We start from the raw sequence: 26,052 nt of genomic DNA, 5'->3' as shown, positions 1-26,052 counted from the left end.
ATGCAAGTTCTCACTCCTACTCTGAACTTACATTTGTGGTATTGAGCTTGTAGGATGCAGGAGACGCAGCGAACAGGAAACAGTTACAAATCATCTGGTAACTTCTTAAATGAAGTATTTCCTGTGCCATTAAGCCACAGAAAGGGGGTTTCAATCATCATTTCTGGGCAGAATCCACAGCACCTTGTGCTTGCGTGAGGCATTTTAAAAGGTCCAAAGACAATAAATGTCAGTGCTGTGCACTCTTTGAAATGTGTCCTCTGAAGGGGAGATGTGATTCTGTGATGAATTAGCATTCTTTGGGCTTGCCGTAGAAGTTCCTTCTTCAGTTCCATGTTTAGGACTCCACACACAAGCGTTCCTGTGTACACCTCGTTCTCACTCCTAAGCAAATATAAACCCTCGTCTTCATGTGCGGGCTCCTCGCAGCCTGTCCCTGCATTGTCTGTCGTGTCCCGGTCATGGCCGAGAGTCCCGCTCCCAAGGAGATGTCCAACGCTCTGCCCATTTGCCCAGCTCATGGAATCACAGATGGTTTGGGTAGAAGGACCTTCCCAGCTCCCCCAGTGCCCCCCCTGCCATGACAGGGACATCTGCACCAGCTCAGGCTGCTCAGAGCCCCGTCCAGCCTGGCCTGGGATGTCTCCAGGGATGGTTCAGCCACCACTTCTCTGGCCAACCTGTTCCAGGCTCTCACCACCCTCAGGGCAACAATTCCTTCCTCATGTCCAGCCTGAATCTCCCTCCTTTAGTTTAAAACCATCACCCATTGTCCTGTCGCAACCAACCCTGCTAAAAAGTCTGTCCCGATCTTTCTTATCAGCCCCTTTTAAGCATGGAAAGGCCACAATAAGGTCTCCAGGAGCTTCTCTTCTCCAGCTGAACACCCCAACTCTCTCACCTGTCCCCAGCAGAGCTGTTCCAGCCTCGGATCATTCCTGTGGCTCCTCTGGCCCCTCTCAGCAGGTCCATGCGTGTCCTGTGCTGGGGACCCCGAGCTGGACCCAGGGGGGTCTCACCAGCCGCTGCCTCAAGCTCTCAACCTCCTCAAGCTTCCCAAACCCCTCCAGTGTTTAAGCCACTAATGAACAGGAACTGAAGAACCATCTTGTGGCTTCTTCTCCTCCATATGCGTGCCCAAGCCTTTGGCTTTTGTTTTTCTATTTATCCCAATACCAACCGTTGTCTTATTTTGACGGGTTTTGCTCCAAAGTGCTTATTGATTTCCTTTCTCTGCCTTAGAGCGTCTGCACGGAGCGCGTTGGTGCTGGGCTGACACGGTTTCATAAAAATATTTGTCCTGAGAGTAAAGCATGGGAATTACAGCAGACACTTTTCGGAGAAGAAAATTACATGCTATCAGACCACAAATATACAGCTAATTTACCATAAAACCTCTGCATTTGAAGCTCAGAAAAGCAAGGGGCTGGAACGCAGGACTTGTTTTGCCTGGTTTGTTTAGCTCACGGCGCTGTGATGTGCTTAGATATCTAAATACCCACCGGCAATGTGGGGAGCTGCGAGGTAGGGGTTTATCTGTTTGGAGGTTATGTCAATTAGAAACAGATTTATTTTCTTTTTAAACTACAAGCGCTTGGCGTTTTTTTTCCAGATTATATTCTAAAAAACTAATTGGTGAAGGCAGCCAGATTTGGTAACTCAAGCAACCCTGTTTCTAGTGTTTTGGCAATACAAAGCTGCGAGAAATCTGATCAAAACGGCGCTTGAGAGGCACGCTTTTCCCAGGAGCTGCAGGCCTGTCCCTTCATGTGCTGTCCTGGAAGCTCTTCAGTAGGGAAAGGAGGTTATTCCCCCAGGCTGTGCTTGGCATATCTGCGGGGAGGGCTCTCTGCCTTACTTTCAGCCTGGAAACCACGGTGAGAGCGCATTGCTGTGTCTGAATCTCCTGGATTTCCCATGTCTAGCTACTCCTGATCAGCAGGTTCTTTTTTATTATTATTTTTTAATATAGCTTATTTTTTAATCCAAGCTTGCTTGGCCATGGACAATGCACATGGAAACTAACAGGGAAAAGGTCTCCTGAAGTCTTCTGCAGGATGACTTTCTCGATTTATAATGAAATTTCTAGATTTATAATTAAATACAACCCCGCCGTGCCCTTACCGTCCTGGGTTATAGCACAGCATTGAAGCCTCATGGCTCAAATTCTGCATTTTGCTTTGGGGACCAACTGGCCTCTTCAATAAAAGGTAATTCAACTGGCCATTCATAAGCCCTGTTGATGCTTTCCAGCTGTGTGTGTTTGTCCATTTTTAGGGCAGCCGGTAGCATTTCCAGCACCTTTTGGGAGCGCGGGGCAGGGCTGTCTGCTCTGTGTCCTGGACTGGGGTAACTGGGCAGACTGGGAGGCACCTCGGAGCTGCCTCGTCCTTTGCTTTTGTCTTCTTGGAGCCCCAAACACAATATGCGGGTGGGCAAATCTCGCTGCTTTCTCCCCAGCGTCATAGAGCATGGGGAAAATCTTGAAGATGCTCTAAAGCTGGAATTGTTTTGAGTCATGAAAACACTCATAAACACTCCTACAGGCTTGCAGGCTTGGTTGTTCTAAATAATTATAATTGCTTTAATTTGTCATGGTTTGTGATGGCTCGCTCATTAAATCATGAGCTTCATGAAAGCTCCAGCTACCGAGTGGATCTGGTAGAAATAGTAAGATAGTATTTAGCTGTTTGCACAGAATTATGCAGCAATTATGACGAAACAAATTCCTTCCAGATTCTCCTGATTACCATGGTAACCCACGTCCAAAATAGCAGTATAAGGCCACTTAGCATGAGAAGACCAGATTTTTATCCCTTATTAACTGATGCATACTATAGATTTTGACAAAGAAGTCCTTAAAATGGAGGTGCTTCCCTTTTTAACTGCGGTGGTGTTGTGGCGCTGAATTCTCCCAGCAGAAGGCAAGGAGCGATCTTGCTGGGAGCGTTTCTCTTGCTTTGCGGAACACATGCTGTATATTTTTGACTTCTCTGACTAATGGCAATTAGTGAGGGACGAGTGGCTGTTCCAGGCAGAATCCCCAGGGTAGCAGGGCAGCCTATTTTAGGCGCATCTCGAAGGCGCAGCTGTTAAGCTCCGCACAGCGTTTCCCGTAGCTCCAGCCTAGAGCTCTGCACTCGGAGAAACTTGAGCCGGATGATCGATTGGGCTAAAAGGATCTCATGCAGATGTAATTTGTAAGGATTCAACAACTCCAAGAATTTAGGAGTTGAGTGTTGCCTCGGAAATAAAGCTGACTTCAGTTGTTTTTGAAATAGCTGGTTTGGATTCACGTTATGCCCGTGCACGTGGTGTATACTTGTTTTAAAGTGGTTTGCAGCTGTGAGTTTTTTTGAAGACAGTTTTCCCCAATTGTGTTGGCCGGAAGCTTTTGAACTGAAGCTGAGATTTATTTACTTTAATATTCTTCTTTCTTCAGGAATTGAAGTGGTAAGGAAAGCATTTGATGTCATAGCACTGGTGGTAAAACTGAAAGACTGTCTGATGCCGTTCGTATTTTACTCATCATTGGTGTAAAAAGATGAGTTTTCTGCGCTGAGTCACCCCCTGTGTAGCTGCAGGGGACAGTGTCAGCACATCCTGATCATGCCTTGCTGGCTTTTTAACTAAGGGCATGAGCCGAATTTATCCATACCCAACAGAGACCGATGTTATCGCTGGTGGTGGGGGCAGCGCTGATGGGGAAGGGGTTTTTGGGGACACCACCGCAGCAGGGGATGCAGAAAACCCTTTCCTTGCCCCACAGTGGGTCGCAGGTCCCCGTGGTGGAGAGGTCAGTAAACCCGTAAATAAACAAGGTTTTAGTGCTGCAAAGCAACCAGAGTCTCCCCTGGCAAGAAAACAGCTGTACCAGATGTGGCTCTTGAGAAGTGTGGAAGTGATGGAAGCGTCGGTGCTGGGGACGTCCCGTGAGCAAGAGGAGGGGACGTGGGAGGAAGGCTGCAGCGAGCCGGGGAACCCGGGGAGAAAAGGAGCCTGAATGCAGCACAATTACCCAGGGCTTTAAAACAGATGGTGAAAAAGCATCATTGTTCTAGCAGGAGGAGAATGGGAAGGATATGATTTCACCGATGACTAGAGAAGATGAATTTGGTGGGTGCATACTTGGGTATTTTTATTTATCCGTTTGTTTGCGATCAGTGAAGCAGAACAGAAACGCATCCTTCCTTTCGTGCCCTCCAATTATTTTTCTTGCCAATACATTCCCGAGCCGTACAGAGGGCGGGTTCGTGCGCGGTTCTGCTTGAGGCGCTGGATGCCCAGAAAATGCTCAGTGAGGTTGAAATGTCGTGGCAAGAATGCAGTCGGTGAAGGTCTTGGAAATTCACTTGTGCATCACGTCTATAAGACTTGAAACAGAACTGCAACTCAAGTTCAGGGTATGTTTTCACTCTGCCTGGAACACCGATGGGGCCGCTGGCTCATCCGCGCTTCCTGACTTAACTGAAACCACACGGTGCTCTTCTTATGAAGAGATTCTTGAAATACTTTCCTCCCTTGGATTTGCTCGATGGATGACACAGGACAAGCACAAAGCTGCTTTTCCCACCATGCACTTAGTGTGGTGCCATTTCCTCACTCTCTAAGGTTATTTTAAGTGATTTTTGTGTTGCTTTGAAATAGCAGAAGCAAGTTAGCAATTTAGTGTTCTCGCCAAGACTATGGCTTTTCATTTTTTGGGTTACTGGATGAAATCCAGCATCGGCTGCTAAGCTCGTTTGTCTTGCTCACGCATATATTATGGGGTCTATTAGAAATGCTGAAAATCAGAGTCCAGGACAGTATGCATGAGGTATACCTGTCCCACCAATGGCCATAGTGTGCTTATTCCAGTCACTAAATGTATTTAAGGGGCTTAGGAATGGGTTACCTGTACTGTAAATTACCTGTGAAGATGATACTGGCATCTGATGATACTTCAGGGCTGTTTGCTATTTATTTCTGGTTGGCGAACTATGCCTATGGGTCTCACTACAACAAAAGTTTGGGGTTTTTTTTATGGAAATAGCTTTTCAGTTTCTTAAAACTGACACTTTAATCTGCATTATGGACATTAGAAAGATGGGAAAAAAAATTGGGAGCTAATCTCTGTTAATGCTCAGAGGGGAGAGGAAAGATTGTCTGCAGGTAGAAGAACTATTCTCATTACCCTGACATCACTGCTCATTTAAGATAAAGGCGTTCAAATGTCTATTTTACGATCTGCAGAGAATTAAAGACGTTTGGTATTTTAAGAAAACGTTCTCAGGAATGTATCAGAGCCATCAAGGCTCACCTGTTGAGCTAGATATTCACAGCTCACAGTGCAATTCAGCTCGCTGCCATTCCTTTGTCACCTATGCCCTCACCACCTACTCTCCCACCCCCAAGTTTTAGGTGGGTTCTTCAAAAGATGAATAAAAACCCAAATTAGCTACGCGAAGAAGAATTCAAGGCTTTCAAATGCAGTGGGGAGAGCGGGCGCGCACGTGTGTGGGAAGGAATGAGTCCGCTGACAAAAGAAGCTATTAAATCTTTAATACTTGCTTCATGCTACTATGAAATGTATTGAAGATATTTAATAAAATGTCTTTTATTTGTATGGGTTTTTTTTATTTCCATGACTAAATCTGTAAGGCTGCTATACTGAGCTTGGGTTAAATTGCTTGGCTATAAGATGCTGTGCCTTAACACACGTTTGAAGGGCCGTTCCCTGTTCTGGAGCTGGTGCTGTTTGGCTGTATTGCTTTGTAATCCATGCCCGCACACTTTTCTAGTTATAACGTATTTTTAACGTTGTTGCTTCCTGTACATTGGCGAAGCAATTACAGCTTATTACCTTCAGCAAGTCATAGCAGTGCCTCCCCCGTGCAGTGAGAAGATGTGAAGTGATGATCCTTCCTCCAAGAGGGAGGCAAGGCTGGAGCACGCCTTCCCGGGACAGCGAAAGGTGGAAGCGCTAGCAAATGATTCTGAGGAGCAGCTGTGAAAATGAACATCCAACAGTGCTGGAATAGCAGTACGGAAATACCAGGAGCATCACCCACAAAGGCGGCTGAAGAAGCTGGAGAATGCTGATTCAGCGTTCTCTTGCGATACTTTCATTGCTTTTGCGCTCAAAGCCACACAGCTTTTGTTTCAGTCAGTTCACCTCTCTGATTGATGAGTGAAGAAAGCAGCGAGCCCTTCTACATCTTTCCGTTAAGCAGGATTAGTGCTACTTATCTATTTTTCACGGTGGACTTTCCCCACTCCATTTTCTTGCAATGCATACCGGGCTGTGTCTTTGGATTCCAGTTACTCTGCAAGTATTCAGGGATTTCTGCTTTTGTTTGTTTGTTTGTTTCTATTTTTATTTTGGTTGAGGCTGGTGGCTGCATCCTTCCCTATCACCTTCCCATCCGGAATGGGAAGAAAGACCAGTTGTGCTGGATGCCAGACAGGGTGGCTTTTGGCCGGGCTGCTCCTGAGAGGTGTGTCTGATGCTTTCGGGCCATGTGTAGACTGGAGGTGGTCGCTGTAGCCCGAATCACATCATGGTCCCCAGATGTCCAGGTCGGAGTGAGCGATGGCTGCTGTGGCCAGGAATGGCGTGGCTGGGGAGGAGCGGACAGGGAGACTGGTGGTGTCTGGGTGGATTTTGGACATGAAGTGAACCTGAGGGTAGGAAATGCAGCTGGGACTGGGTACTGGGAAATGCTTCCTTATAGAATCAGAGAGTGGTTTGGGTTGGAAGGGATGTTCCCAGCTCCCCCAGTGCCCCCCCTGCCATGACAGGGACATCTGCACCAGCTCAGGGTGCTCAGAGCCCCGTCCAGCCTGGCCTGGGATGTCTCCAGGGATGGTTCAGCCACCACCTCTCTGGCCAACCTGGGCCAGGCTCTCACCACCCTCAGGGCAACAATTTCCTCCTCATGTCCGGCCTGAATCTCCCTCCTTTAGTTTCAAACCATCAGCCCTTGTCCTGTAACAACAGGCCCTGCTAAATAATCTGTCCCCATCCTTGTCCCATAGCCCAGCCACAGTCCCGGAGCTTCCTCAGGAGCACTGCTCTGTGCCCTGGGACTTGCTCTGTCACAGTTCTTCGCTAGGACTGGCCATGTCCCTCCACCTGTTTTGTCCCAAGCCTGGGGACTGTGGAGGCCCAGCAGGCTGGGAACCCGGTGTTGAAGGACACCATGGCTTCCCTGGGCGGACCTCAGCTCTGGGAGCAAAGCCCGTGTGAAACAGAGACCTTGGGAGTCCAGACCTGCACCCAGTAAAACCCACGGGCTTCTCAGTTTCTCCTTCCATTGGCCAACCACTGTCACGCTACCTGTCGGGACAGAGGAGGAACCGAAAGGGATCTTGGCAGGTTATGAATGTGGGCAGAAAATGAAATGCTAATCGGCTGCAAAAATGCAGTCCGAAGGAGAGTAATTGTATGTGTACATTGAACAGATGGATGGTGAGAAAAACAAGGGCAGAAGTCGTCTTCACAAAGGTGAGCACAAAACACGCATTATGTTTCTCAGAAACATGTCTTTTGTTGCAGCACAAAGGTGCCATTTTAATGCTCCAAGTCTTGGCTCTTCATGGAAACAATTAGAAAAGCAGAGTGAGTTTCAGTAGCATTTTTGCCAGTGAACTCCCCATGCTGTACTAAGGGAACAGCTATCTTCAGTAACCTTTGCGCACGTACTTTAAAAGGAATGAAGGCAACTGTTCCCAAAAATCAGAAGACAAAAGTCTCTGAAGTGAGGTCCCTGACAGAAGCTCTCAGCTGTGTTTTAATGGTGAGGACGATTAAACTCTGGAGCAAAGGGAAGCTGGGGCCTGGCCTTGGTGTCTCCAAAATGAGAACAAGTGCCTTCCTGGGAACTTCTCTTCACCCAGTATAAACTGTTTATCCTAGCACAGATTTGCAGGCCTTCGCTAAGGGCTGGGGTGTGTAGGTGAAATTCTACGACTTATAGAAGGTCAAACTCAATCACTGTCTGCTCTGAATTTGTGAATGAGTCTCCTCTTACTGTTGGGTTGTTGTGTGGCCACGTTTCCAGATTCGTGCTCCAAATGTGAAGGAGCTGTGCTCATTGAGGCAGTTCCAAGGGTAAATTGAATGATTAAAGAGTAAAACTAAAATACGACCTTTTCCCCCTCTGAGATTTCCTCCATGCCCACCCAATTCTACTTCAGTGAAGGCCACCAGAAGTGATTCAGAGCACCCCAGTACCAGCTGGGTTTGGGAACCATCCCAAACCCACACGTTTCCAAGGCCCAAATTTCTGACGGCGCAGGTCGTGCTGGAGATTGACGAAAGCTCCATCTGCAGAGCACCACTCGCTATCTTACTCTGCTATTTTTATTCTCCTGAACCAAGAGGTGGCAGCAATATTCACCAGTGAGACATTTGATGACTTTTACTGGAGCATAATGTTTATTAGCAGTAGTGAGGGTTGAAGTCGTAATGTTATTTCTAGTCTGAACCGGAATAAACCCAATTTTGCATCATTGCACCCATCTGGCTGAAAATAATGGTTATAAGTTTCTGGTCTAGACCCAAAAGGTCGGGTTACCTTTGGCTGCACAGGGGTCGGTGTTGTAGAAAGTAATAATTACCACATTTGAACGGAGTGAATAGGAGCCTACTCTGTATTCTGCCCATCACAGCAGCTAATGGCAGATATTTTTTGAGAATAAAATGCAGTGGAAAACATGTACAGAATAAGCTGTCAACAATATGAGGTCTTTTCCTAAGCCTGTCCCTGCTAAGGGATCAAGGCTGAAGGCAAAGCTTGACCGCATCCCTTCAAACTTTGCTAAGCAGAACGTGTGGAGCTACAGTAGCTGCAGTACTCAAATAAACATCAAATCCTGTTTTAAGGACAAGCTTTACCCATTTTTGCTTCCATCGTTTATTTTAACAGAGTATGGAATTTTTCTACAGTTTGGATAAATATGCCCTTTTATGAATTTTGATTCTTATCACCTTTTAATTCTGCGCTCCCTCATCTGTGTATTGAATTAAATTCTGAGAACATGGGGTTCGGATCTGCTTCTCTATTTCTCATAATGTATATAGGCGGGGACGGCAGAGCTACCATAATTTATTATTCTCAACACTTCCAATTATAATATTCTGTTTTCTGCTTGTAACCCTGTCAAGCTTAGCTGTTCAAGCTGAATTTTTCCCTACTTGCTCTCAAATAGCTTCATTACGTGAGAACATTGCGATCGTAATGGACATTTTGGTTTGGACAATAGCAAATATTAGACTTTAGATATTGATCCTTCGTCATTTATTCCTACTTTTTGTCTCATAGGCGGTTTTAGATCTAGGACAGAACTTTCCTCTCAGCAGTCTATTTAGGGTTTGGGGTTTATTTTTAAGTAGTCTCAGTAAGGATGTTGTCAAAGCCAGAATAAACTAATCGTTCTGTTCTTTTTTGTGCATGACTATAGGGTTTGAGACATTAGGGAAAACACACGTCTAACAGCTCAAGGAGTCAGGGGAAAAATATTATAACGGTATTTGTGTAAGTGTTCAGAGCACCAGAAATGACCTGATCTGATCAAAGTTCTGACCTATACCTGAGCTTCCACAGATTTGCATCTTAATATCATGTGCATTGGGGCATCATTTCCAAGTGGGAATTTTGAATGTTTACTGATGGGTTCAAACATCCTGGCCTAAAAGCTGAGAAACAGATACTATTCTGTTCTATTTCAGTAGCTCCTCATGCATCAAGGCCCTTTTAGACACAGGGCTTTTCATCCACGTAACATGACGATGGGCTCTGCTGCTGCAGGGATTTTTATAATTCTGATTGCTGCCTTTTGTAAGGAAAAGGCAGAAGGCATTTTGAGTCATCTCTAACTGCCTCCGATTTGTGAAAGGACTCGTACAGTGCTGCTGGCACATGGAGGGTCTTGCGATGCTGAATGAATTGAGAATCGTGGGTGTTTATCACCCTGAGCAGAGCGCGGGTGACTCAGTTGGGCCCAGATTCCGCCTGACTTTGCCTGGGGATCCCTGGACTCTTGTCCCATCCCGAGTCACCACCGTACCCGGATCTGGTGGTGCAGACCCCAGCCGGCACGAGGTCTCCCTGCAGTCAGGGTGGAGTGTGGAAGCAAAAGGTGACATTTGGGCTGTTTTGAGCCACCCTACCTGGCACAAAGTGGCTGTTGGCAAGATTGACCAAGGGCCTTAGTCCTTCTCCTGGAAGTGGTGCCATTTGTGTCCCTCAAGGAGAGTCCAGGTAAGAATTAACAGTGCAAGGGGCTGAACCTCTCAGACAGAGACTCATTAAAAATATATTTTAGGATAATTATGTTAATCAGTCATCATTTTCAGGATATTTTAGAGAGATTTTGTGTTCTGCTTCTAGGTGGTGAGACTATCGCAAACTCATCGTTGCACCAGGTAGGTAGGAAAAGGTCTCACAGAGACTTTGCAGGCGAGAACTCAAATGTGCACAGCCAAATCCTTGAATATTTGTTTTTCTCAATTCCCAGCTATCCTCACTAAATATTTAAAGAAATCAGGTTGGATAAGTGGCTCCTCGTTCATTGATCTGTTGTTTCTGGATCAGTTTCTCCACTTGGACGGATGTCATGGAAATCTACTGAAGCGAACTGAAGAGGTTCCTATAGTCCCTTGCTGTGAAATTCAAAGTGCTGTGTTGCAGGATATGGTAATTGGATTATAAAGCATACAAAAACTCAATAACATCAACAGGCTAATCAAGCCATCCCTGTAAAATCCCAAGGGGAAGCAGCAAACTATAGATAAGTTCCTATAATATTTGCCCAGCTTTATTTATTTATCTATTCATTTATTTATTCCTTTAGCCTCTTAGGAACAACAACAACAAATTCTTCTTAGCACAAGGACTTCAAAACTCTTTGGCTCATTTTAAAACAGCCTTTGCCCTAGTTTAACTTGCTGAAAATGAAAAGGAGAAATTGTAGTTTTACTGGCTTATCTAAAGGAATAAAACCTCTCCAGTGAGATGATACTTTTTACAGAAGCTGGAGTTTTGCTTTAGCTTGCAGGGTCATGTTTGCCCAGCTCCAACTGCCCAGTCAAGGCTTTGTTTTCTCTAAAAAGCTATTACTTGATAGTTATACTTTATCAAAAATATATTCAAAGTAACATTTTTCTGAATGTTTACCGATAAAACTACAAATATTTGAGTGCATTTGGGAAATTAACACCGACCAGGAGCTTTCTGGGCTGGATGACTATATGAGCTTGGAAAATCTTTCTGGTGATTGCTCTGAAGCCTCTGTGGCATCCTCCATCTCACCAGTTCTGCTGAACTCACTTGGAATAGCACTGTGTGTGGCACCGGCTAATACACTTTTCTTATAACGGGTGCAAGATGGTGCCACCCAGAGGGACGTGGACAAGCTGGAGAACCTCATGAGGTTCAACAAGGCCAAGTGCGATGTCCTGCACCTGGGTCAGGGCAACCCTGGTACCAGGACGGGCTGGGGATGGAGGGGTGGGGAGCAGCCCCCGGGGGATGGACTGGGGGTGCTGGAGGATGAGAGATGGGACGCGAGCCAGCAAGGTGCACTTGCAGCCCAAGGGGATAATCATACCCTGGGCTGTGTCACCAGCAGCGTGGGCAGCAGTGGAGGGAGGGGATTGTCCCCTCTGCCCTGCTCTGTGAGCCCCCTTGCAGTGCTGGCCCAGCTCTGTCCTCAGCACAGGACACGCATGGACCTGCTGAGAGGGGCCAGAGGAGCCACAGGAATGATCCGAGGCTGGAACAGCTCTGCTGGGGACAGGCTGAGAGAGTTGGGGTGTTCAGCTGGAGAACAGAAGCTCCTGGAGACCTTATTGTGGCCTTTCTGGACTTAAAAGGGGCTGATAAGAAAGATGGGGACAGACTTTTTAGCAGGTTGTGTTGTGATAGGACAAGGAGAGGAGATGGACATGAGGAAGAAATTGTTGCCCTAAGGGTGGTGAGAGCCTGGAACAGGTTCCCAGAGAGGTGGTGGCTGAACCATCCCTGGAGACATCCCAGGCCAGGCTGGACGGGGCTCTGAGCAACCTGAGCTGGTGCAGATGTCCCTGCTCATGGCAGGGGGGGCACTGGGGGAGCTGGGGAGGTCCCTTCAACACAAACCATCTGTGATTCTATGATGAAGGTCTTGAGATGGTCCAGATGCAGAGTGCATAACATTTAACAAACAGCTGTGGTGGGATGCGATATACCTGGCATTCCCGGTCACCATGGCCGTATTCTTGCAGGGCTCCTTCCCCCATTCCCTGCACTTTTGCTTTTCTCAGCCCCAGGTGGGTGAGTGTTGCTCTCATGTGTGTTCTTGTGTGTGTTGTGGTACTGTTGAGGCTTTCCAGGATGCAATGGGGACTTTCACTACGTGGGTAAAATGACACCGGCTTCCCATAAACTTTGTAATTCGCTTTTATTGATAGTTTCCCATAATTTCATCAGTTGCAGTCTAAAGTGGTACACAGCAACACGCAGCATCAGCACTTACGGCAGTTAAGGAGATTGATTAGCATTCATAAGAAAAGAAGAGGCGCTTAAAATAAGAAATAAAACAAATGTTTAATCCTTTGGCCCAGATGGTTTTTGGCATGGAAGATAAAAATATATATCTTCTCTAAAACCAGCACTCCTCTATCTTCCTTCCAACAAAACGATATGACACAGTTCCAGCCATAAAACCACTCTGTCTTTTCGGGTTGGTACCTGTAGCGTGACTCGATATTTTGGACCTTCAGGCAGTACCAGTGTGGTGGGTGCTGAGAGCTGGGAACTGATGGGGGTTTTGCTGCAGGGAGTTTCTCTTTGTCTCGCAACATCTTGCAGGTAATTTTGGATTTGCTTCGCTCTATATCGTGCACCGGTGGGAGCCACAATTAGAGTTGGCTTGAGTTAATAAAGCCTTGGAGTGCATTCCTATCTGGCTCAGGAGCTGCAGATAATCCACTTTTCTTTATCAAAAGCACGCTGGAAGGCTGTAGCTGTGCTTCTGAGTTCGCCACAGCTCAGCTACTTGCAAATCTCCACAGTGCCTGCAAGAAAGAGGAATTTCACAACTAGTTAAATATAGAGGATACCTACAAATGTAGCCCAGTTACCTCTCTCATTGAAGGTGCTTTAAATGAAGAGAAAGCGACAACGAAGTCTTCACACTCTCTTTAATTATAGCAGCCTTTACATAACAGTGTCAGATGAATATGTTTTAGAATAGGTGGCACCTCACTTCCTCCAGAAGAACTGTCAAATTAGACCCTACCAGACTAATTTATGACTTGCAATTCAAAGAATTAAAGCATGCCATCCAGTAGTCTCTTTGAATAAAACCTTTAAATGCGCAGAATCCTCTGTGCCACGACATATCCCAAACAGCACAATACTTCTTTCTTTGGAAATATAAATACGTAGCTATTCATCTGATGGCTTCGAGGACTGCCAAATACCACAGATGTCACCCTGCTCTCATTGCTCATGAGCTGGTGGAAAACAGGGTTAGTGGGGATCTCAAGAGGTTGTTTTATTCATACCTCCACCCCGAGGCAGAAGCTGTTGTTACTGAACTGGATGCTTATCTAATCTATATTATAAAACAGAGGAGGGGAGAGAGAGGGAAATGGTTTTAGAGGGAGAAGGGGTAAAAATTGGGCTATGCCAAATAACTGAGAAGAGTGAGGAACTGGATTCCTTCCAACTGATGGAAGCAAGTTCTGCCTTAGGTGGATTGCTGGCTAATGCTGACTGTCTTTTTTCTTTATATTAATGAAATATATACTTGGGCCATTTTGCTGCTTTCAACAAGAGCAGCATCACGTAGGGGAGAGCAATTTTCCTCAACGGGTCCCAGAATTCAGGCAACGGAAGGTCAAAACCAACACTTGTGTTTCGTCTCAAGAATGCCGATGAAGGCATCCATGTGCTTCAAAGTGCTAGAAGGAGCGAGTTCACGTCCAAAGGTGCTATTAATGTAGCCATGAATGCTTTTCATTAAAACGCCTTTGCCTGCTGCGGGGATACTGTCTCATTACCCCAGAGCAGGAGGAGGCCATAAAGAACTTCTCACCGTCTTGGTGACGTTGGCGTTTGGTTTTTGTCACTTCAGGGTTAATATTCCTTCTCCTTCCTCCTCCAGAGTAGCAGGAAAGGAGGCCTGCGGTCCCGCTGCGTGACCCGCGGGGAGCCGCTAACAGCCCAATCCCAGGTGAGGGCAGAATTCTGATAGAGTACAGAAAAGGGAGAACTTGCTGACTTACATTCTGGCTTTGCGCACTGCGGTGCTGAGGCGTTTACTCGACTTGGCAATCTAGTTCCTGCGCTTTTATTCAAATAGCACTTTAGGGTGTTTATGCAAATAGTTCATTGCTACATCTCCTGAAAGAGCCATACGAGAGCTGTCATTTGGTTGTGTAATCGTCAGATTGGGCTTTAAATAAAATGTCTTGTGGTTCTGTACAAGACTCACGCCCTGGGAAAAGCAGTATTCCCACATTTGGATAGCTCAGAAATGACTAAATAATTGATATTCTGGAATATATGGATCCAACAGACTTCCTTTGTACTTCAGAAAGGGTTGGTTCTAATAAAAAAAAGAGAATATGAATGATCTATAGTGGGATCAGAGTATTTGGAGGAAGGCAAGTATTTCAGAGGTCTGCGGGATGCTCAGAGTATTCTGACTTCAAATCCGTTCCCCCCCCCCAAGCCTAATAGGGTACAGTAAAGCATTTATTTAAACATATTGAAGAAAATGTGTTAGTCTGGGTTTCTCCCCAGTGACTTACTCGTCGTTAGAAGTCTTAGAAGACCCTTTCCAAACGCTGAAACTATTGCAGGTAGTGATATATGTCTTTAGTGATGGGACAGCCTGGTTTTTGACAGAAGCACTGAGTAGGTCCTATAGAAACTGTGTTGGGTTTTAATCTTTGTTGACATCTGCTTTAAAATCCCCTGTGCCTTTGGGAACATGTGGAGTTGTGGGCTGAGATCAAAGGGCAGCATACGCTCCCTGCATACAATATTGCAGTAAATCCGTGTGAAACCTACATCCCGGTGGTCCTGCCGCCATCCTCAGAGGATGCACGTCCACAGTGAGGAACATCCCATGTGCCTATGGAGGGTGCAGCGCCACACGATTAAACCCTAGTAAAAGCAGAGAGCAGACTGCTCAGAATGCCTGTTTACCAGTCTTTGAAGATCACTGTCGTAAATCAATGATACAAACAAAATGTATAATGCAGCAACTCATACCATTAAAAAAAAAAAAAAGGTATTTTAAATGATTAGACCTTAAAAGACCGAGTTCAGCTCAGGTACTCATTTCATGTCTTCGCAGCTCTGTGTTCACACACACATAAGCTGATGGATTTTTGGATGCGGGTTGTTTAGCATTAGCCAAGTGCAGGCTGAGGGTGACAGGTACCAGAGCCCTTCTCTGTGGCTCGAGGCAGTGGAATTCCCAGCCTAATAATATCGGATCATCTGTATTCCCTTTCAGAAACAGGCCAGGGATGATTTTGATCTCTGAAAACCTTCAGTTAACGTGCGACCCTCATCTGTTATTGTTGTGGATTTGTTTGTTTGTGTCACTCCTTGGGAAGCTAAAAAGATGAAGCTTTTAACTGTCTCTCCCATTGCACTCTTTCCATTTTGCCTGTGTCAAACTATCCTATAAGCTGAAACCAAAGAGATTTGACTTTCTGGAAGCCAACAGAGATGACCAGCCATATATCCAGTGTAACATGGTGTCCCTAACGGTAAAAACACAACATGCTTTTTACTGAATAATGCCCCAGCAGGCATGTATAGAGATACCTGCATTACGGCTGACAGTGGAATAGCAATGGCTAATAAATTTTGAGTGATTTTCCTTAGCCTGAACGTTCTCGCCTCTGCAAACCTCCCTTGCTCCCCGTTTCTGAGCTCCATCCAGCCTCCTGTTCCTTTGGGATATTTTGAGAGCCTGATTGACTTATCAATTCCCAAAGAGCTGAACATCTTCCTCTTCTGCTTCGCTGTGTTACCTCTGCTGGTTCCTGTTGCGTGTTTCTCAGATAAGTTACCTCATAATATTCAATAGTCTTTGATTTAGAGTTCCTCTGTATTACCGGTATTTGTATTTTTGCATTTTAGGCTCATGCCTGGGAAAAACAAACAAACAAACAACTTATAAAGACAGAGGTTCCTGTATTTATTTGGCTCTTCTAATAATTTTCTCCACCTCATACCATGGGAACAGGCATTAGGTGTGTGTGTTTGGACTGACTGAGGGTTGCTCTGTCGCAGGGGGGCAGTTCAGGTCCCCGTCACGTCCCGGTCCCTGCACGGGGAGGGCATGGGCAGGACCCTGTGCCGGTGGCCATGGGGAGGTGTTGGGGACAGGACTGTCACACCTGCCCACAGCTTGTCTGCCAAACTGGGAAGAAGCAGCTTGAGGTTCCCCAGTGGTTACTCAGAGCCCCTGCCCTGACTGAGCAGCCTAAGCACTGTATTTTAGGCACCTAAGCTTGCAGCAGGTTGTATGGCTGTCCCTTATGTTTAGATCTTTTTCAAGTACAATCCCTATTTAATGAGCTGTGTGTGTATTTTTATAGCATCTTTTAGGAGCCTTTCAAGTTGAGTCATTAAATATCTATTTTTAATAACCTCTGCGTCTTAAAAGGACAGAGTGAAATGTAAGTACTTGAAATCAAATAGTGATTCCCCTGACTTCTGACTTCAATTATTTCATTACAAATTTATGTGAAGTTCAGACACTTTTTCTTTTCTTCTTGTGATTTCATGATTTCATGGCCTTTTTTTGTTTGTTTGTTTGTTTGGAGCTGACAAATTATTCTGATGTTGCACTTTAAAATTCCTTCTCATTTTAAATTTTAATAGTCTGCCACCAGCAATGTTTGTATTTCTTTAAATTTGTAACATCACAGATCTTCAGGGTGCGGAGGGGAAGGGACCTGCTCCATAGCACGGGCCCTAAGAATTGATCAATTCACTCCTGTATAGGGAGTTAATGAGAATTTTAAAGCCAACCTTGGATGCTGAAATCCTCCTCCAGGAAGGAGCCAGTTAAATGCCAGTCACAGAGGTGGCTTCTGGCACCTGAACAAGCATTCTGCCAGGAGCGGTTTGACACAAGTCACTTGGCCCAATGATCTCAAGGATCGTTTCCAGCCAGTATGGATCTATGCAGTGCTGTCTTGTTTGAAACAGGCCACTAAAAACCCATCCGAGATTTATGATTAACTGCTTGGTGTGATTTGTATGTTGGGTTAACGTTGGTAATGAGCTCATTGCATGGGGCAGGAGGTGAAGGTGTGATTCCTTGGAAGATTTTGTAGTCTGAGAACTCAATCCTGAAAAACACTTCAAGAGACCTAAACCTTAACCATGAGATTTTTCAGCGGATCATCAGTGGGACTCCATATGTAGATACACAAGCTCTTGCAAACCAGGAGGTTGTATAGACAGAAGAATACATGGAGGGCATAGAGGTAGCAAATTGGGAATAAGACTTAGCATAACTTTGTGATTCTGTGTGAATCTTTGATTAAATTTGGAAGAGGTTGGGAATACGGGGAGAATAACACCTTTGGCTTTGCTTCAGATGTCTGTTGGACACTTCCCAAGTGATTAGTGGTAACTTTGCAGAACTAAATTAAGCCTTTGCAAGGAAGAATAAATTAAGCAAACGGAAAAGAAAGATAGGAGGTGTTTGTGAACACGGGGATGTGGGATCTGATTGCACTGAGGATGGGATTTAAAATAATTGTTTTAATAAGGACAGGAAGTAAGTAGTAAATTTGTTTTCCTGTAATTCCTTTTATTATTATTTATGTGCCTTTTTATCACATAGGGCTATTCTTTAGTGTTATGCTTGCTCACTACAAATTTTAATGTTTTCGGCAGGAGAATCATTCAGTGCTACGAGATGGGAAGTCGGGAGACGTGCATGTGAAGGGGTGTTGGTGTGACTGTGCAGTTAATTAGCTCCTCTGGATGTGGTTTCTTCACCTGTGGGCTGAGGTTTGTGTGTCCCCTGGACATACTGTGGGGGTTTGCTTGGTTTGTTTTCAGACCTTGAGGGGGGTGGGTTGTGTTTCTCCTCAGAAACCAACTGCTGTTCTCTGGGATCTTGAAGAAGTGAGGGCGGGGCAAATAAAGAAAGAAATACCCTCCCTATTTCACAGAATCCCAGAATGTCAGGGGCTGGAAGGGCCCTGGAAAGCTCATCCAGTGCAATCCCCCCATGGAGCAGGAACACCCAGATGAGGTTACACAGGAAGGTGTCCAGGCGGGTTGGAATGTCTGCACAGAAGGAGACTCCACAACCCCCTGGGCAGCCTGGGCCAGGCTCTGACACCCTCACCCCCAACAAGTTTCTTCTCAAATTTAGATGGAACCTCCTGTGTTCGTTTGTACCCATTGCCCCTTGTCCTGTCACTGGTTGTCACCAGCAGAGCCTGGCTCCATCCTCCTGACCCTCCCCCTTTCCATATTGATCCCCAGGAATGAGTCCCCCCTCAGTGTCCTCTTGTCCAGCTCCAGAGCCCCAGCTCCCTCAGCCTTTCCTCACACGGGAGATGCTCCACTCCCTGCAGCATCTTGGTGGCTGCGCTGGACTCTCTGCAGCAGTTCCCTGTCCTGCTGGAACTGAGGGCCCACAGCTGGACACAAGATTCCAGGTGTGGTCTCCCCAGGGCAGAGCAGAGGGGCAGGAGAACCTCTCTGACCTACTGACCACCCCCTTCTAACCCACCCCAGGTACCATTGGCTTCCTGGCCACAAGGGCCCAGTGCTGGCTCATGGTCACCCTGCTGTCCCCAGGACCCCCAGGTCCCTTTCCCCTACACTGCTCTCCAACAGGTCATTTCCCAACTTACACTGGAACCTGGGGTTGTTCCTGCCCAGATTCAAGACTCTGCACTTGCCCTCGTTCTATTTCATTAAACTTTTCCCCGCCCAGCTCTCCAGCCTGTCCAGGTCTCTGATGGCAGCACAGCTTCCAGTGTCACCACTCCTCCCAGGTCGGTGTCACCAGCAAACTTGCTGACAGTCACTCTAGTCCCTCATGCAACCATTGATGAATATATTGAATAGTACTGGTAATACATTGAATGTTACTGGTTTTTTTGCCCCTCCTTGGGCACCCCGGCCGGAGGTCGCCCCGCCGCCGCCAGGCAGCAGCTGCCGTGAGGCGGTGGGGGGGGCAGCGGTGCTCGGCTGCGCCCGCAAGGCTGTGGTAAGCGCCGCGTCACAGCCAATGGCGGCGCGGCGGTAGTGCATGGCAGCCAATGGCGGCGCGGCGGCGGCGCGTCGCAGCCAATGAGGCGCGGCGGCGCGGGGAGCGGGCCGCGGCGGGCGGGAAGGCGCGGAGCGGAGCGGGGGGGCCGCGGGGGGCGCGGCGCCGGCAGCGGCACCTGCGGCGGCACCCGGTGGGCGCGGGAGGCGGCGCCGCGGCTGGGGCGTCCGCAGCGCTGAGAGGGCAGGACCGGCCCCGCCGCCGCACAGGCCTCCGCCTTCCCCTCCCCCGCGGCGCCTCGCAGCGCCGGTTCCGCACCGAGAGAGGCGCCCGGCGTCAGCGGACCTCCATGTACGACAACTTGTACCTGCATGGATTTGAAGACTCGGAGGCGGTGAGTGCGGCGAGGGGAACCGCGAACATACCCCCGAACCCCCCGGCTTTGCGAGCGGAGGTGGCCTGTGCCGGCCGGAGCCTCCCGAAATGCTCCCCCGTTACATAACGGGGAGAGCGGCGGCCGCTCTGGGTCCCGCAGCCGTGGGCAGGCGGCTCCGGGCGGGCAGCGCCGGCTGCCGCTGCCGGTGCGTCCAGCAGCACCGCGGGGGAGCCGCTGGTGCCAGCCGCACGAGTTGCGCGGCTGCCGCCGGTGTCGCACGGATCCCGTTGGGACGGACGGACGGACGGACGGAGCAGCCGTGCGGGCCCGTGGTGGCTGAGGCATCGCCGGGGGTGTCAGGGGCTGTGTCGCCCAAAAGAAACTGAGGCAGGCCGGGGATGCTGGTTGGGATGCGATCTCCCCTCCGGCATCACCGAATGTGCGGCAGCCTGGCTGGGGAGCCGCGGCCGCCCCTCACAAAATGGTTCTCTTGCAGCACAGCGGCCCCGTTACCGTGGTCAGAGCTTGATGCCCAAAATAAGCATCGTCAGGGGCAGTTGTCCAAGTGCCATGGTTTTTTTAATTTATTTTATTGTATTGTATTTATTTCCAGCACTAGCTGCGCAGGAGCCCCCTGGAGCAGAATCACTCGGGGCGAGGGAACCGCCGGGATTGCCGCGGCGATGAGCACCCCGTTCCATATTAAACAGGGATCTGTTACATAAGGCCTTGTGGCCAGCTCGTAAAATGCACAGATTATACCATAAAATAGAGCGTACGTCAATGCAGACGTACGTATCGTGTGATGTGGCATCCCCAGGAGAACGGACAGGACTCCGTGTCGCTTCGGATGAGGATTTTTGCCTCACCTGGCAGTGAGGTTGTGTCGGTCTAGGGCTGGGAAGTGCAAATCTGTCTACATGTTGCCTCATGTACCACCAACTTGTTTTAGCATCTGTTTATTTCAGAGGGAGGGGAACCAGGACTGTGCAGGATTGAAATTAACTAATGCGACACACTGTGCCGAGAGGAAACCCTTGCATTTGACTTATTCCAAAACTGTGTGTTTGAATTCTTTCAAAACTCTGCTGCTTTGGGTCAGTTTAGAAATTCCTGCCTTTTTAGTACGCATGTGTTAATTTGTGTTGTCTCTCGCTGCTGCTTACAAGTTGCCATGCCAAGTGCATATGAGTGTGTTGGTTCCTTTAGGGATGTGTTTTAGCATCTGACTGGTTGTTTCTGTAAACCAGGCAAAGCGTGAATTCTTGGGGACTGTTCTCAGTCCCAAATATGTCTTGTGCTGGGATAATGTCTTTCAGCAAAGTATAAATAGGCAACTTAAGTATAAAAGGCAACTTAAAAGCATAGTAGTATGGATAAGGCTAATTTGCTGGATAGTTGTTGCTGTAGAAGGAATGTTTTAGCTATAAAAGCCGGATTTCAAAGTTCACTAGAGAACACAGATAGATGTCTGGTGGGATTCGAGGGTGCTTCTGAGATGCTTAACTCCATGTGTTTCAGTAAAGTCCCACTGGTTTCTTCCAAGAACATCATTTGGGAAAAGCGGTTTAAGCAGTTTGAAGGACAGCAGAAGAGCAGAGACCTGCCTGTTACACAGGCATCTGTGTTAGATTGTACTGTAAGAATCGTGTTCATAACAGAGGAACTGGGTCTTTAGCTGTCTGCTTTGAAAGGTTGGCATGAAAAGTAATTTCCAAGTTCTTAAATACACTTGACTAGTTAATGATAATGCTGTTTATGGCTTTTGTAATTTACAGTCTCTCAGCACTTGAGAATGCTTATGATAAACTCAACTTCTGGAATTGTGGGAATATGTGAGAATCTCAGCTTTCATTAACAAAAATAACCCCCAAACCAAACCACCAAACCCTAAAAGCAATCTGGACCTCCCAGTCATATGGAAAAGCTGGAGGGTGTAAACCCCAAAGGCTCAGACACAAAGCAGATAAAATTCCCCAAGTGTTTGTTTGCTTTATGCTCCTGAACCTCTTGCTTCAAACATTATACCTTATTATTATTTTGGATTCTGACTCATGAGTTGAGAACACCCGCTGAGACAATATTCTGGCAAACAGGTAGCCTGATGGGTCATATGAGTATTACTTTCATGCCAAAGAAAGCCAACGTGATAGAATTAATATAGTGAAAAACAAGTCAGTGGTAGAATACTGGTTCCCTGTGGTTAAGAGAAAATGAGTGAGAGCATGGAAAGGTGAAAGGAAAGGCCTCAGTTGTTCTGAGGTTTAGGATGTGAAAGCTCAGCCCAGATGTTGCGCAGCTGTTGACCTGCAGGGTGTACAAGCCGATGTACCCGATGTGCTCTGCCATCCCCTGAAGCAGGGGAGGTGCGCTCGAGGACTTGTGCTGCCCGCACTGGTTCTGGCATCAAATTAACCAGATCAAGATGTGTCATTCTAATACAGTAACATCTTCCTAAAGTAGACATTTGCCCTCATCGAATCCATACAGCGGTTTTCTATAGTAATGGCCTAATATTCATAGTGAGAAATAAGAGCTAACAAATGATTGTGGTTTTTTACCCCAGTTTTCATTGTTTTGCATGTGGACCATGTTCACTCTGCGTTTTCTCTGATGGAAATCCTGGTGTGTGTCCGAAGTAGCGGGAAACTGTTGGAACCCAGTGAACTAGCAGCGTTTACTCAGGTCTGTCTCAACCTCCAGCCCGGCAGGCAGCTGATCTGGGTCAAGCCTAACCAGAGCTGAGCTGGCTTTAGGCGCCCTCCTAGGCAGCACTTGTACTGAAATGTGGTAGGAGCCAAAGCTGCGCCTAGTGCTAAAACAAAAACCCACATGCCCTCCTTCCTTGGGGTTTGTAGAGACTAGCTATTGAGCTGGGTTTATTGCAGTAAATGTGTTTCTTAGGAATGAAGGCAATGGGAAGATCAGCAGTTGTGATCAAGGGTTAATCTCCGTGGATCTTCGCTGGACTGAAATAGATGCGTGTGGCCGAGTGCCTCTGAACCGCTTCACACAAACATAGCGGTGTTACAGTTGGGGTGCCGTTCGGCTGATTTCTGACTTCAATATCCACAATGGGTTTTTTTCAGTCATAAACCTGCACCTGTTATAACTCCTATGTACACATATCAAATTTTAATTTGCACTGGAGGAAAAGATGAGTGATCGGTGTATGGCACTGACACAGAGTATACCTGCTCACTTTTAGAAAGCTACAGTAAAATCACAACATTTAAAGACAGGGAAGCTGAGGTATGTGCTGAGTTCATACCTGGCCTCTTCTGGTAGATAATACACAGATTAACTGATCAGGGGATGCACTAGGAAGAGTGTGCGGGTGACATTTTCCTGTTAAAACCAGGAACAAACATGACATTTTTTTATCAGCGAACAAATATATAGATGATTTTTGTAATTGAAGCTGTTATTGTAGTGTGTATATGTGCATATATATAGAATATATGTAAAAATACGCATTATTATAATATATATATTTAAAAAAAAGTGGGCTGGACGTGTGCATGAGTATTAGAATCCATTACCAGCTGTGATGATTAATGTGAAGTAGATGATGCACTAGTTAGTGTGAGGCATTTTGGAGGAGGAAAATTACACTGTTGAAGCTGAAAAAAAACCTACCAGCGATTGTAGACAAAAAGCGGTTGCCACGTTGAAGAAAAGAGGTGCAGAGATATGGAAGCAAAAAACATCTGCAGGCACATGTGCTCTGGTAATGAATACAGTGCAGCCTTTCAGTTCACGGCCATAGAAAGAAACATCTTCCCAATGAAGATTTTGGCCTAGTTTGTTGCCTTGCCCTGTGATTTGGGGGATTTTTGGGGGGCTTTTTTAGTGCTTTGAGTAGATCTGAACAGGGTCACCCTTTGGGGAATGAAGGCATGTTTGCCTTGTAGGGAAGCGTGTGTGACATTCTTGATAACAAGAGAATAGGATGTAAAAACCCGTTAGCACAGGGGGATTATGACAGTGAGGTCCAGTGGTTGGAAAATCAAACTGTTTCACCTTCCCAGCTGTGAAGCGAGAGGAGTGTGTCTGCTCACAGGGGAAAGGTCTCAGTTCAGTCCAGAATCTCCCAGTTTGGTTTCAGTAGAGACTCCATCTTTTTCAGAAACAAACTTCCACAAAACTCTCCCATAAGAAGCGGCATTTTCCGTAAAATGACATTTTCCATTAGAACTGTATTTCATTGAAAATTTATCTGCAGGAATCAGCAACAAGTACCTTCTTGTGCAGAGTCCTTCCCAGCCCCAGCAAGTTACTGGGAATGATGCATACCCCAAGTGAGCCTTGGCCTTTCGCACCCGGGAAACTATCAGACTGAGCCCTTTTAGTTTATTTGGGGGTTTTTTGTGTGTTGTGTCTTTTTGGTTTGTTTTGTTTTTAATATTTATACCTTCAGAGCAGCACCTGAGCATGTGAAATGGTTTTCCTCGCTTCTCACAAGGTGTAAGTTTAAGGCTTATCAACACGCAAGAGGCTTTATCATCTGCACTCGAGTCAGTTATCAGGGCCCTTGGAAGTCGCTGCTCAGAAGCTCAGCCTGGGTCGGGATTAGCAAGGGCTGCTTAATAATGCCAGCGGTTCCCATTCAGCTCGTTTGCTTCCTCCTTGTGTTCAAGGCGTTTAAGATGGCATTTGATTTATGACTTGGTCTTCTGCGTGTGTTTTTGGTAGGGAAGTTCATATTGCAATATTGATTGGATTTCTGTGTGCTGCCTCAGTGACCTTTAAAGAAGGAGGTAAGGGAGTCTTTCCTTGCCCAGGATGTCTCTGTTGCAGTAGCTCTTTGGTAGCTGCCTTCACCTATTTGCTTTTTCCCCATCATGTTCTTCTTCTCTTAAGCTGTATATGCACCTTCTTTTCTAGATGTCTCTTTGCCATTTGGCTGGCATCCAGTTCTGCTTTCTCTGGGGCTCTTCTTGTCCCTGCCTCCTATTCCAGTGCTAGAGGGGGCTCTCAGTACACCAGACAAGCAGCATTTTCATTTTCTGCTGCTTTATAAGCCAGGATGATGTGCTTCAATCAAAGGTACTATGCGAGTTCAAACTCTATCACCAAGAATTAGATAAACACTTTTGGTGGGATTCATGCCCAGATCCGTAAAAGCACTTTAGATTCTGAAAGACCTCTGGTGTTTGTAGGGACTATGTGCAGCTGATGTTCAGGGTTGGCCACACAAAGGGCAGCGGGAAGGACTGTGGGTGCAGGAGCCATTTCTACAGCCCTGGGTCATCAGAGCTGTAGCGTGGAGCTGGAAAATAGAATCACAGAATGGTTTTGGTTGGAAAAGACCTTTTAAGATGGAGTTCAAGTGTTCCCCCACCCCTGGCACTGCCCCATGTCCTGAGAACCTCATGTCCGTCTGTCCAGCCCTCCAGGGCTGGTGACTCCAGCACTGCCCTGGGCAGCCTGTTCCAATGCCCCGCAGCCCTTTGGGGAAGAAATTGTTCCCACATCCAACTTCAGCCTCCCCTGGGCAACTTGAGGCCGTTTCCTCTGGTCCTGGCCCTTGGGAAAACAGTGGCTGGCTGTGCAATACGTATCATACTGACAATGTGTGGGGTGACACGTATTGGCTTTATCCGCAGTGTTAATGGCTTGAGGTCATGCATTAGGGTAGAAAGCTCTGCTTGGGGCAATTCCAGTGTATTGGTAACCAGCAGTACAAACTGTGGTATTACCACAAGTTGATAGCATCGTGTGCGAGCCGCAGGAGCCAGCAGGAGCTGCTGCGGTGCAGAGCCATCGCACTGGCCATTCATTCCTCTGGGAGGAAGGTGGATGTGACATCTGTGTAAAAACCGTGCTGATCTGGAACTTTTGTCTCCAGTTATCGCATATCATTCTTGACTGAGCATTGCTGAGGATTTTTAGGAAAGAGGTGACGTGAATAGTAGGCAAACATGGTTCATTCAGCACGCAGAAGCTCGGTGTCGGTGTTTTGGGGACAGTGTCCTCCACCCCGGTGGTGACATTGCTCCTCTCCCCAGCCATCCCTTGTGTTGCTCCTCTGCGCTTTTCCTCATGCCAAGTGGGACAAGAAGATCTGCTCAGGCAGAAAAACGTGATTATAGAACCACAAACCTCAGTAGGGAAGTTCATATTTAAATATCAACTGGATCTCTGGCTGGTACCTCTTCGATCTCTCACGGAGAAGGAATGGTGGTCTGTGCTTGCCCCATACATCTTTCCTATACATCTGCCTGGGAGGACAGAGCATGTGCAATGTGATCACGGGCATTCCCTTGCGCTTGCTCCTGAAACTCATCCTCTGTGCCTGCAGAGCTTGTCATCTCTCTCTGCAATCCCAGGGTTACTGCTGTGAGTTTTGTAACACCCAACATGTTTTATAGAACGTCTTTGTACAACAGGCAAGCAAAAGGCTTCACGCAGCTGTCGCATAAAACCTGGGGCTTTCA

At 47.0% G+C, this 26,052-nt stretch overlaps 1 protein-coding gene across 1 annotated transcript in view; it reads left to right on the top strand.

Moving 5' to 3' along the window:
* Positions 1 to 19,585: 19,585 nt before the first annotated feature.
* CACNB4 (calcium voltage-gated channel auxiliary subunit beta 4) overlaps positions 19,586 to 26,052 on the top strand; it is a gene marked incomplete at both ends in the record, with an annotated part of 49,865 nt that continues 43,398 nt past the window's right edge. Inside the window, one exon of the mRNA XM_080346321.1 lies at positions 19,586 to 19,630. Within this exon, the coding sequence (XP_080202447.1) occupies positions 19,586 to 19,630 (45 nt within the window). The remainder of the gene's footprint in view (positions 19,631 to 26,052) is intronic.

Source organism: Nesoenas mayeri (genome assembly GCF_963082525.1).
Source record: "Nesoenas mayeri genome assembly, chromosome: 6".
Taxonomy (NCBI): Eukaryota; Metazoa; Chordata; class Aves; order Columbiformes; family Columbidae; genus Nesoenas; species Nesoenas mayeri.
Note: the sequence above shows the minus strand (reverse complement) of the source record. Positions and strands in the feature narration are given on the sequence as shown.